The sequence below is a fragment of the Saccoglossus kowalevskii genome, chromosome 1 (genome assembly GCF_978046115.1).
Source record: "Saccoglossus kowalevskii chromosome 1, keSacKowa6.1, whole genome shotgun sequence".
Taxonomy (NCBI): Eukaryota; Metazoa; Hemichordata; class Enteropneusta; family Harrimaniidae; genus Saccoglossus; species Saccoglossus kowalevskii.
In genome coordinates, this window is record NC_140641.1 from 26,612,782 (window position 1) to 26,626,434 (window position 13,653).

The 13,653-nt window shown below is 38.6% G+C and overlaps 2 protein-coding genes and 1 long non-coding RNA gene across 3 annotated transcripts; 2 read left to right on the top strand and 1 right to left on the bottom strand.

The window, feature by feature from the left end:
* Positions 1-438: 438 nt before the first annotated feature.
* On the bottom strand, positions 439-13,600 carry LOC144351670 (uncharacterized). The gene is made up of 3 exons (XR_014931448.1): positions 13,526-13,600; positions 1,094-1,270; positions 439-584 (listed from the first exon to the last, which is right to left on the bottom strand). It is a non-coding gene; the product is annotated as an uncharacterized LOC144351670 (long non-coding RNA).
* On the top strand, positions 2,323-7,254 carry LOC146750806 (uncharacterized). The gene is made up of 3 exons (XM_085502804.1): positions 2,323-2,447; positions 2,624-7,208; positions 7,234-7,254. Exons 2-3 carry the CDS (start codon positions 2,736-2,738, stop codon positions 7,252-7,254), a joined length of 4,494 nt encoding a protein of 1,497 aa, XP_085358930.1. The 5' UTR covers positions 2,323-2,447; positions 2,624-2,735.
* On the top strand, positions 7,380-9,391 carry LOC146750807 (uncharacterized). Its single transcript, XM_085507447.1, has 2 exons — positions 7,380-9,164; positions 9,341-9,391. Exon 1 carries the CDS (start codon positions 7,383-7,385, stop codon positions 8,832-8,834), a length of 1,452 nt encoding a protein of 483 aa, XP_085363573.1. The 5' UTR covers positions 7,380-7,382; the 3' UTR covers positions 8,835-9,164; positions 9,341-9,391.
* Positions 13,601-13,653: the final 53 nt, after the last annotated feature.

Consider the following 13,653-nt stretch of genomic DNA (forward strand, 5'->3'; position numbering starts at 1 on the left):
CTGTCCAGTGTGAGTTATGTGGGTAGTCCTCTCAATTGATATAAGCAGGCCTTACACTGTGACAATGACCATTTAAATTTAAAAAATAATAATTTACTATTTGATGGTGATGAGTTTCTACCAATCTGATTAAAATCTGATGTAGTGTACGGGCTTCAATTATTTTGGCTATAAACTTATTTTAATTTTATTTTTTATTATATTTTTTTATTAATGCCCTTTTATTTTATTATTTAACTTTGATTTTGATTTTTTTTTAATTCCGCCCTACCTACATCTGATCCGACGCCTATGTAAGTCCCGTTCAAATCTCGCGTAAGTAACAGCCAATCACAGCCCCCCTTTTATACAGGCTGTCGGTTGCTTACTTTTCAGTGTATACGGGCAATCTTTCTGTACATTATATTTTGCCCACTTGAATAAAGCATTAATAGAAAATTGCTAGTATATTTTTATTTACAAAAGAAATTCCACTGCATTTTACAATTTTTGTCATTACATTGAATATTTCCAGATACATCTTCGCCAGCCAAGGTTCGTTCATTCAGTCATCGCTTCAATTTTACATCACTGAGCATAATTATCTAGAATGGAAATAAGAATAAGAAATATAAGAATAAGAATAAGAAATAAGTAAATCGTAATGATTAGAACACTGTAAACAGCTATAGTAAACAATGCAAACTGATTTTAAATTGTATAACGGTCACCGGCCCACGGCATCGACACAGAAAATTGGAGCAAACAAATATTTCCTGATCAATTGCGATGTGTTCCAATAAAAAATATTGTATTCCAGTCCAAATCAGCTCAATTACTTTAATAAAGAGTTATTGTATAATGTACAAAATGTTGATGCAATTTGATGAATATTTACAGCTTCAATACCGTAGACGATTTTGGCCCGATCGTCAACAAAACATCAGCCGTCTCCAGGGCAGGCGACTGGAAAAAGACACTGGTGTTCGGTCGAACCGGTGGAAACAAAATCGTCACTCCCAGAATAACTATGCGAAATAACGATCTAAAGTCGAACCATTCGAGCCAAAATATTAACATAAAAACGACTTTCGTTTGACAATGATAAACTTACCGAAAAGCCGTGTTATTCACGGTCGCTAACGTCGGTATAATCCGCCATTTTATTTGAGTGTGTTTGCCACCTGACTCTGCCCGGTGACGTCATCATGTGCGCTATAGAAGGAGGTCTGTGATTCGTTGACTAACATCGTCGATAGTGGGTCTTGTTGAAATCTCGTTACATAGGCATCTGGTCAGATGTAGGTAGGGCGGAATTAAAAAAATCACAAAATCAAAATCAAAGTAAAATAATGAAATAAAAGGGCATCAATAACAAAAGTAATAAAAAATAAAATTAAAATAAGTTTATAGTCAAAATAACCAGCGGGAGCAATACAATCGCGCGAATTGGAAACAAACCTGTATGGCCACCACCTCTTACGGTTATCCAAAACATCTGCTTTACGCATCATGAATGACGATTTTCACCAATTAGTTTGTATTCTACATGTTTGAAACAAATGGCGACCACAACCAATGCGTAATCACAGTGAGATCAAAAGAAATTTACGCATTATGTAAGTGATGTTCAGCACCGTCAATGAGGTTTGTCAGTTAAACCGCATTGATGGTGCTGAACGTTGTGTTTGTATTCGAAGCCCACACACAAGCGACGCTACAAGATGTATACACAAGATAACAAGGCACGCCAGCCCAGCGAATGTATGCTCAACAAAAGATTTGTGAACACTTACCCATGTCCAACCATGTCATGAGGTTATATTGTTTAAATAAACAAGATTTATTTATACAATGAAACACAGTTAGTAATTAAAATGATATATATATTAGTTAATATTGTTAATTGTTTACAATTCATATTTGAAGTTTTGAAAACAATATTATAGCTATGAAATCATCATCATTAAAATTGAGGATTACATGAACCCCCCCCCCTCCCCTCACCCTGATATTTTGTGCATGTGCTAGGAGTTTGCATACAGCATTGACAACATTAAAACAACATGGCCGCCGTTAGGAACTATCCATCTCAGTCGGAGTCTGTTATTTATGTTTCTGCTCAAAATGGTTAATTGTGCTAGCTAAACATTAAAATGGTACCTTGACTTAATCAGTAAGGAAATAAATAGCTGATTAGGAAAATATGTTTCTGGTAACAGAGGTTTGATTTACCGATAAGCGGTAACCACGGTCAACATGGAGGTCGGTCATGGATGTAGTCATATCTCTGGCACTCTCGGGTATCACTTATACTGTTGCTACCGTCGTACGGTAAATCTAGGAATTCCTCTACAGCGCCCTCTATTGCAATTGTTTGTTTGTTATGCACTGGAGTAGAAATGCCGTCAACGTAAATATGGCAGCCATTTAAAGACCGGGCTCCATCAGTTTGCCCCGAAATCTAGGTGAATACTTAATTTAAATGTATTTTCTAGTAGCGATAGAAATGATTAATATCTATTGGTGCCGACATTACAATTGTGTTTGATTCTTTGTATTTTATGGATTTGTATTTGATGATTCAAAATGTGCATGTTCATTACGACGTTGCTCAAGTTTTATATGTACTTTTGTACTGTAGTTTACCTGGATGGTATAGACAGCAAAAATAAAGTTCGTGAAGACTACGAAATTACAGCTATTATCATTCTGAGTAAAGAATTAAGGGTAGCGCCCGCAACAGTAAACTAGAAATGTCCGAGGACACAGAAGTTCAGCTTGAAGGTCAATCTCCAGTCGATGAAGACAGAGATCAAGCAGCAAGTGTCAATGGGACGCGAACGCGGACTTTAACACTGAAAGGTAAGGAGCTCAGATTCAACATTCTTAGAAGAGATTTGAAAGCAAAGAAATCTGAACTTAGTAAAGCCAAAAGAAATGCCATTATGCAAAAAGGATTTGAAGATACCCGAGCACTTAAACAAAAGCTGTTAGTTGCACAGATAGCATGGCAAGACATAAGTGAACTTTATGATGAACTTGCTGAATTGTTGGAAAAGCAGGAAGAAATTGCTGCATTCACAAAACAGAAACAACAAGATATTTTGGAATGGCATAAATTTGAGGATGACATCAAAGTAGAAATTCAACATCGTATTGATATGGAAATGCTAAACCCTGAATCACTCAAATCAAGTTCACAGAAAACTAAAATTAGTAGCCATAGCAACCGTACAACTTCCAGTGTCAGGTCAATGAAACTGGAACTTAAGAAACAGGAAGCTGCATTGAGAGTACAGCTAGCGTTTGCACAAAAGGAAAAACAGCTAGAAAGAGAGGAGCTAGAACATAGAAGGAGGATTGAAGAATTAAAGTTACATAAGAAACTTGCTGAAAATCAGGCACAGCAAGAAGTGATATATGAAGTAGACAGATCTGATGAAGGAAGTCAGAATTTGAGTGGCATACTGCCAGCCAATAAGGATGAAGATATGTACAGATTTTTAAATTCACAACCAGAGATGGATGAACAACACTCACAATCAAATAATACAGAAGCACAAAGGGCTATGCAAACTACTAGTTGTACAGCCAGCAGTGTTGATTACAGCCATGTTCCTTCAGTACACGATCAGAACTGTGCATTAATTTTGTCACCAAAAATGGAAGCAAAGGTAAACAAGAAAGTAGAAAACAAGGATGCCAGGGCCAAGGTGAGCAGTGTTCCAAACCCACTTGCGAATGAAGTCACTGATGCTATGAAACAGTTGGTGGACTCATTTAGGCTTCCTCAAGTCAAATTAGAAATTTTCAGTGGAAACCCACTCCAGTTTCCATCATGGGAGTCCTCTTTCAAGTCTCTGATTGAGTCAAAGGCCCCCTCAGTGGTTGAAAGATTAAATTTGTTGAGCCAACATCTGTCTGGTGAGCCCAAAGCAATGGTTAATAGCTACCTCTTGCTCCAAACTGAAGAGGCATTTGTACAAGCCAAAGCTGAGTTGAAGGACAGGTATGGTAACAATACAGTGATTGCCAAGGCATTCATAGATAAGCTTGCATCATCACCAAGGATCCAACCACGTGACTCCATTGGACTCCGAAGATTTTCTGATATGTTAAATGAAGTTGTTGCAGCAAAGCGAACAATACATGATCTTGGTGTCTTGGATTACCCACAAGAAAATGCAAAGCTGGTAGCTAAAATTCCAACTTATATAGAAAACCAATGGAGACGTATTACACATGCCAGTGTTAGCAGTGGATGTTTTCCAACCTTTGAGCGGTTTGCATTATTTGTGAAAGAAAAGGCAAAAGAAGCAAACATACCTGCTTTTGAACCTGAAGTGAAAGACTGGAAGGAATCTTCTGTTTTCAATAGAGAAAGCAAAAACACCAGCAGGGGAGGGAACCAAGTGAAAGCTAGAACATTTACCACAAATGTAATCAGTGGTAATGAAGATCTGAAGTGCCCTTTTTGCAAAGAACAGCACCATATTGATGACTGTGACAAACTGATGAATCTTCACAGAAGAGAACGGAAGCAATTCTTCAAGACAGAAGGTCTGTGCTATGCTTGTGGGATGACTAAAGAACACAATGGGAGAGCATGTACATCCAGAGTTGATTGTAAGAAATGTTCAAAAAAACATTTGACAGCTCTCCACTATGATGAAAACCGTACTACCAGTGTAAGTCATTGCATTTCTGTATGTAACAGAGAAGGACAGACAACTGACAACTCCATGATTGTACCTGTATGGGTACGAAGCAAAGTTAATCCCAACAGAGAAATCTTACAATATTGTGTTCTAGATCCACAGAGCAATACCTGTTTCATCTCAAAAGAACTTCAGAAACAACTTAGAATCATAGGGCATGATACTGAACTGACACTGTCAACAATGCAAATGAATGGTGCAGTTGTTTCAGCTAAGAGGATAAGGGATTTAGAGATTCTTAGTTACGACAGAAAAGTTGTAATACCAGTGCCAACATCCTACACCAGAGACCATGTTCCAGCAGAGAGACACCAAATCCCAAGTTCAGAGGTGGCAATGAAGTGGAACCATCTACAAAGAATTGCTGATAAGATACCTCCAATCATGCCTCAAGTTAAGGTTGGAATATTAATAGGTAACAATGTTCCATCGGCTGTAAGACCTAGAGATATCATAGCTGGCGATGAAGATCATCCATATGGCCAAAGGTCTCTACTAGGATGGGGAATAGTTGGAACAATTTGTTCAAATTCAGAAAACAATGTTGTGTCAAACCGCATTGTGACCACAGAAACAAATGCAGCGAATCAGCTTACAGCCATGCCTGCAAATAAGCCGAAATTAGTTAACAGATTGGTAGTTCAGTCAACCTCAAAGGAAATAGTGAGTACACAACAGATTCAACAGATGTTTGAACGGGACTTTATTGAACATAAACACAAACAAGATTCTCTGTCAGTTAATGATCATAAGTTCATCAGGTGCCTCTCTGACAATATCATCAAGAGAGAGGATGGTCACTATGAGATGCCCCTTCCACTGAAGTACAATAATCTTCGACTTCCAAACAACAAACCATTAGCTGTAAAAAGAACATTACAACTCAAAAGACGATTGCAAAGAAATCAGAAATACAAGAAAGATTACTTCACATTTATGGAAGATATCCTAACCAACTGTGCTGAAGAAGTTCCTGAAGATCAACAGAATGTAGATGGCAGGGTGAATTATGTACCACATACAGGTGTGTATCACCCCAAAAAACCTGATAAGATCCGTGTGGTTTTTGATTGCTCTGCAAGATATGAGGGCATATCTCTTAATGACTGTCTCCTCCAAGGACCTGATCTTACCAATGGTCTAGTTGGGGTCTTAAGTCGCTTCAGAAAAGAAGAGGTGGCAGTGATGGCGGACATCCAGGGTATGTTCCACCAGTTTCATGTCACTCCAAATGATAGGGATCTGTTACGCTTCTTATGGTGGAAAGATGGTGACTTGGACAAGGAATTGTCTGAGTACAGAATGACTGTACACTTATTTGGTGCAGCCAGTTCACCAGGATGTGCCAACTTTGGTCTGAAGAGAGCAGCAGATGATGGAGAGGAGGAATTTGGTGAAGAAGCAGCTAGTTTTATCAGAGATGACTTTTATGTAGACGATGGGTTAAAGTCAGTTTCAGATGTAAGCAAAGCCATCACCCTTGTTAACAATAGTATTGATATTTGTGCTAAAGCTGGGTTGAAACTGCACAAGTGGATCTCAAACAAGAGAGAAGTGTTGGATGCAATACCTCCTGAAGCTCGTGCGTCAAGTTTGATGGAAGTAAACCTTCAAACAGACCTCTTACCTGTAGAAAGAGCATTAGGAGTGACATGGGTCGTGGAGGGTGACTTTTTCCAATTTAGAATATTATTGCGCGACTTACCACTTACTCGCAGAGGTATTCTTGCTACCATCTGCTCAGTGTATGATCCTTTAGGTTTTGCAGCCCCAGTAATCCTAACTGGAAAGATCATCTTGCAAGAATTATGTAGAAATAATGTTGATTGGGATGATCCCATCACTGAAGACCTCAGAATGAAATGGATACAGTGGAGAACTGACATTCTTGAGTTACAGAGTTTGAAGGTAAACCGTTGCTATAAACCTAACAACTTTGGTGAAGTCAAGAGAATAGAGCTTCATTACTTCTCTGATGCCAGTGAAACAGGTTATGGACAGAGCACATATTTGAGACAAATCAACCAGGATGACGAAGTATACTGTTCTTTCGTCATAGGAAAGGCCAGAGTCACACCACTCAACAAACAAATCACCATCCCTCGCCTTGAGCTGACAGCAGCAGTTTTATCTGCAAGAATGAGTCACTACATCACCACAGCACTACAGTTTAAAGATGTGAAAGAGTATTTTTGGGTAGATAGTAAAGTTGTTCTTGGATACATAAATAATGAATCCAAACGTTTTCACACCTATGTCGCCAACAGGGTCCAGCAGATACGAGAGTTGACTTCTCCAGATGCATGGAAGTATGTTAACACTGCCTCAAACCCAAGTGATGACGCTAGCAGAGGGATAACTGCCAGGCAACTTATCGAAGATTCTAACTGGTTAACTGGACCAGATTTTCTATGGAATGATAAGTCCCTATCTGCAACAGAATTTCGATATGAGTGTACCAGTGACACAGAAGAAGAGATGAGGAGAGAAATGAAGAGAACTTCCACGGTATTGAAGACTAATTCACTCACAGCTTGTTCAGATGGTCAATTGATCAACCGCTTTGATCAGTACTCATCATGGAACGCATCTAAACGAGCAGCCGCTAATTGTCTACGTCTTAAGGCAAAAATGTTGAGAGCCACCAAAACCATAAATAGAAAGTTAGATCTCACAGATGTCATGTCAGAAACTAATACACCCTTAACTGTACAGGATCTCGCAGAAGGTGAAAAAGCCATAATACGAGAGGTCCAAAGTAGAGCCTTTCAGAAAGAAATACAGATACTGAAGGAAATGAAGCTAGTGGGTAACCCACAATCTAGAAACCAACTAAAGGCACGAAATATACAGTTCAGAAAATCCAGCACTATATATAAACTGAATCCATTCATAGATGACCAGGGTTTGCTGAGAGTTGGAGGTAGAATACAGAAATCCTGCCAGCTTTTTGAAATTAAACATCCAGTCATCTTACCCAAGAATATTCACATAACAACACTAATAGTGCGACACTTCCATGAACAAATCAATCATATGGGAAGAGGCTGTACTCACAACTACATCCGACAGCATGGATATTGGATCATCAGTGGCTCATATACAGTGTCTAAATTGATCAATCAGTGTGTCACATGTAGGAAGTTCAGAAGAGCACCCCAAACTCAGAAAATGGGAGACCTTCCAAGTGACCGCATAAAGGAAGCCCCACCATTCACATATTCAGGTGTAGATCTTTTTGGACCATTCTTAATCAAGGAGAGGAGGAGCCAGTTGAAGAGATATGGTGTAGTTTTTGTGTGCATGGCATCCAAGGCAATTCATCTGGAGACTGTCAACTCTCTAGATACCAATTCTTTCATCAATGCGGTGAGAAGATTTGTTAGCATCCGTGGACCTATTAGGCAGCTGAGAGCAGATTGTGGCACTAACATCGTTGGAACACACAATGAAATGATTAAGGGCCTGAAAGAGATTGATCAGAAGAAAATGGCTGATTTCTTGATAGGTCAGAGGTGTGATTGGATTGAGTTTAAATTCAATGTTCCCAGCAGTAGTCACATGGGAGGAATTTGGGAGAGACAAATAAGGACTGTTCGAAGTGTTCTGGAACCCCTCATCTATCAGGCAGGTCCACAGCTGGATGATGAGTCCTTTCGCACATTTATGGCCGAAGTGCAGAACATCGTAAATTCAAGACCAATTACTCTCAATCAGCTGAGTGAATCCGATTCTCCAGAACCTCTGACACCAAACCATTTGTTAACGATGAAGACCAGAATACTTCTTCCCCCACCAGGCAACTTCCAGAAGGCTGATATGTACTCAACACGTAGATGGAGAAGAGTACAGCACTTAACCAATGAATTTTGGAACCGATGGAGAAAAGAATTTCTGCATACGCTACAGCAAAGGCCAAAGTGGACCACATCACAGTACAATCTGAAATTGGGTGACATAGTCATTATCAAGGAAGATAATGTACCACGTAACTTCTGGCGTCTTGGCAGAGTGACAGCAGTGTATCCTGGGAAAGATGGTTTGGTACGCAAAGTACAGCTTACTACTGCCAGTTCCATAGTGGACAGACCAATCCACAAGCTTGTACTGCTCCTTGCTGTTGATGAAGACTAATTGGGACTATGAATAACATTGAGTACAGTTAAATTGTTACCTTTATTGTTGATGTTATTTTGTGAACTCTTACTTGAATTTCAAGAGCAATTATTATTATAGACATAGTTTGATATAGATATTAGAAAGTTTGGCATGAGTGCAAATGTACGATAAATTACCCATTTGCAGAGAGGAGTGTTGCTACCGTCGTACGGTAAATCTAGGAATTCCTCTACAGCGCCCTCTATTGCAATTGTTTGTTTGTTATGCACTGGAGTAGAAATGCCGTCAACGTAAATATGGCAGCCATTTAAAGACCGGGCTCCATCAGTTTGCCCCGAAATCTAGGTGAATACTTAATTTAAATGTATTTTCTAGTAGCGATAGAAATGATTAATATCTATTGGTGCCGACATTACAATTGTGTTTGATTCTTTGTATTTTATGGATTTGTATTTGATGATTCAAAATGTGCATGTTCATTACGACGTTGCTCAAGTTTTATATGTACTTTTGTACTGTAGTTTACCTGGATGGTATAGACAGCAAAAATAAAGTTCGTGAAGACTACGAAATTACAGCTATTATCATTCTGAGTAAAGAATTAAGGGTAGCGCCCGCAACATATACTTCAAAGTTAATTTAAAAGTGACGATAAATTCATTAATAGTGAATTATAGTTTCTTTTTGCCGAACTTGACTTGTGTTTTCTCGATTATTCTAGTCTAGTAAGTTGTCACGTTTATTTGCTTTCTACATTTGAACGCAAGAGAAATAATAAACAATCAGAGGCGCCCCCAAATTATTTTTCGAGCGGACGAACCCTCTGCCAAACCCGCCACTGACAATGGTAAAGAAGCAGAAATCAGGTATGGCAGTAATGATTTTGAGCGTGGCGGTGTCTGGCATGCGTGACAGTCCTCAGAGAAGCGTTTGTGTCCTGGGGAGAACACTGCAAGCCTTCTAAATGGCGAGGAAAACTTTCAATTTACACAAAACAAAATCTGTTCTTACAATAATAGAAAGTTATTACTAGGTTTATCACGACCACCAAAGCTGGGACACAACGAGAAACGATAATTCAAAGTCTACAGTTTCTTAACTTTCAAATTGACTAAATAAAATGTTTTCGCAATATGAGCGTTGCGCAAAGAAAGGTGCAATCCCGGTATTCGATATTCATACGTTATGACAGTTGTCGTGAAAACTCGGATATTTTTCGGGTAATTTCCGATCTTTTCGCTAGTATAACGTTAAAAATCAAAGAAAAACACATTGTAATTTTGGCGAATCAAAAAAATTAGACAGAGCGTATCGAAGAGCGGTGAAAGACGGACGGACGGACAGAAGTCAAAGCACCAGCCTTCGACGGACTTCGTCCGCGCAGGCTAATAACACATATTGACCCAGAGTTAGCTGGACAAGCGCAATATAAACGTGACATTGAAAATGGGATTGTGTTTTCTAGAATGTTCAAATTATAGAAGCTGGCATTTTTTGACTAACGTTATGTAATTGAAACACAAGTCAAAAGTATTAGATGGCTTACAAAAGAGGCTATAGTTAATATGGGCAAATGTTTTGCTGGAGCCATTGGTAAATTTATGGAATTGATTTTGCTGTGATAATGTATACATGTATGAACAATTATGTGAATATTGTGTTATGTGTTATAGGAAGTAGGTGATGTCTTAAGTCTTTTGGTTATTTCATTTAAATCAAGAGGGGGGGGGGGTAAAATACTTGATCGGAAAGAATGATTATATTTGTTCGTTGGAAGTGATTGTTTTATTTGTACTTGACTGTGACCCACCCACCACTCGATTGTAATTTGACCAGTATACTGGCATAGTCGGGACTTCTTTTTTGTTTTACAAAAATAAATAATTAATTGTTCTTTTAGTCCTTTTAGCGTGATCGCGAAAACTAACCTGACAGCTAAAGAAATCCAGACTAGACGCATTTGCGGGCATTTGACTGCTATAAATTATTCATGATGTCATTGATTATTCATGAGTGGGTGTGTGAATGTAAACAAGACCGATTGATCGCAGAGATAGATACTTTATCCATGTTTACAGAAAACATGTCGATTTAAATGTCCAATGTATATATAAGTAGTCTTTCAAAATCGCCGGGACCTCATAAGTGAAGGGTCGCGTACATTATTAATAGCTGCACTCTGATTCGTTGTCAATGCTAGTCAACATCTGTTAATTAGCATAATCACCGGAGTGATTCCGCCGCAGGGGGTCACCTGCAAATGCGTCCAGTCGGGATTTCTTTTGCAGTCACGCTAGATTTCGCGATCACGTTATAAAAAGCTAAATTGATAATTAATAAAATTGTATGTAAAACAAAAAAGTCCCGACTTTGCCAGTCTATTTGGCCAGTTGTTATTAGCATGACTAGTTGGGAGACAACTATATAAAAATAGTGTGAATAGAATACACGTCTGTAATGAAGAAGGAAATAATAAAGTTTTTTTTTATCTTAACCAACAATAAACAACAAATTTACCAAAAACATTCGAGTAAGAAAATAAAAAAACAAGTGGTAAGGATTATATAAAGGTAATGAATGATTTGGGTAAGGTATTACGTAGAGGAATGTTCAAGAAGATAATGAAATAGATAATGCTTTGGAAATGATAGGACTTTCCATTATTAATAAGTCTTGAGGCACATTTTAAATAACTGTCGAGAGGATGCTGAAAGCACTACCGTATTTTCAAGCATTCTCTCAATGAAAGGAGACACACGGTATGCACATTTACATTATAATGAGATAACAGAGTGTTATGATTAAATCTGGTATGATGCGCATGAAACGACTCATGGTGAAAAAGTGTTGACGGAAGTGTCATGAATTGATTTGCGTGTATCTGTTGTCCGACTTATTTAGTTGATTACTAGTGAATGGCTGTGTTATGTCTGTCATCGTTTAGGCTCATGCGAGGTCCTGGACGGAACTTGACACAGTGATTTGAAACTAATTACAATATAACCGTTGCCATCCGGACCGCTATTTCTGACAGTTGGTATTCGCAGTTAGTAATATAGTGAACGATTAATCAAAAGATATGACGTGTTCAGTACTTAGTGTGATTGGCTGTATGTGTGAAGGCCACGCCTTAGAGTCTTTATACTGCTTTGTAATTGGTTAAGGTTTTGAAAGTGAATAAAGTTAGTTTTAGTTGGTCTTGGCGAGAACACCAGGAGAGACGCAGTCTAGTCTTGGGTCAGCCTTGCGATAGTCTTGGGGACTTTTCCCCAGGGCGCTGTGTCTTATAGAGTGCTCGACTAACCGACTAAAGACGAGAGTTGATACGTATTTCGTTGTGTGTGTCTATTTGACTGTAAGGCTTAAGTGACTTTCCCGATCCCGTACCTGAAGGGGACGCGATAGAGAGACAAGACGAGATTTCCCCCTGACATGTGTGGAGAACCCCGAGGCCGAAGAATTTCCCCCTGATAGAAGACCCAAATAGGATAGGTATCACCACCGACAACCAATTTGGTAGTAGTCATATTACCGAAAATACTATATCTTGTTGTTTTCAAGTATATGTGCAGCAACAATAAACTGTACAAAACCAGTAGTTAACTGTTTACAACATTGTACAAGACAGTATTATAGACCTATATCATGCAAAGTTACAGGGTGTCGTACAAAAATACCCCTTTATTTTTAGGTTATTGTATGTTCATCCAACTGTCAATTCAGAACGAATAGGAAATAAAGTAGGTGCAAAGAGTCTATATGAAATGTAATTGTACTTCATAGGAATATCACTGCCTCATATGAAGGATATCAATCCCATCAGACTGATAGAAACCGTAAAAGTCACGAATTTTACGCATGGCAATGGCAATGTGCCATCTGACATATAATCTGAGTGAATTGACCAAGTGCAATGCCAGCATTGTTGGTTTGCATAAGACATCCCGCACACATGCTATAGGAAATAAAAATCCCGGTATCACCAATGACAGGGCTGTAAATGAGTCAACATCAAACCAGAAACATAGAATGTAAATGCATGGACCTGTTTGTACAGAATACCAGTTCATTCCTCATCATTTAATGTGGACCATGTTAAAAACATCTCAAACCATTATGAGGCCAATGAAAACAAATTCGGTGTTCCCAGTATAAAGGTATTTAGGCAGGAATTTTATTATTATTTTAGATTTATTTTTTCTCCAACATGTTCAGTCTACATCAAACACATGTCATTGTCTCAGGTTGAGGTGAGTGACAAGAACTGTTGATCGGTGGCACCATTTCAAAAATAGCAGCTGGCGACAGCAAAACTTTCACTTATGTGCATGTGTATGTATATCAGCACAAGGAATTGGCCCCTATTAGTTTCAGCCTAATACATGACAGTTATATACATTTCTGGTGTGGCCATTTACCTACAATAGCAATATCACGAGCATGATAAGAGCATTTCTGATGTACACATTGCAGCCCTTGTTGTTTCTTGGAGATGACTAAAATCACAAAACAATTGTAATTTTTGGCCATTAGATTCCCTGATTCATGGCATCATGTGCCAATAAATCCTGAAAATCGGCTTTGTTAAGCGATGAAGTCGATTAGTTCAAAGCACTGTATAATCATAGCATGGTGTGCAGAGTTTTAGAAGTAAAGCAATTGTTAAGAATATATTTGAATTTGTGGAAAAGGGCACGAGTTCTTACCTAAAATAAAATGTCTGTACGGCGTCTTCGGCTAACTGGGAAAAATAATCTACGTCATAGAAAGGTGCGTGTTTGTGTACTGTGGACAATTTCCATGATGCTGCATTGCATGCATGGAATCGACGTCA

What these genes read in the sequence shown, in the direction of transcription:
- LOC146750806 (XM_085502804.1), top strand. Translation starts at nt 2,736, where the DNA reads ATGTCCGAGGACACAGAAGTTCAGCTTGAAGGTCAATCTCCAGTCGAT. An exon ending in AAATGAAGAGAACTTCCACG is followed by an intron (nt 7,209 to 7,233) that starts GTATTGAAGACT and finishes ATTCACTCACAG; the next exon opens with CTTGTTCAGATGGTCAATTG.
- LOC146750807 (XM_085507447.1), top strand. Translation starts at nt 7,383, where the DNA reads ATGTCAGAAACTAATACACCCTTAACTGTACAGGATCTCGCAGAAGGT.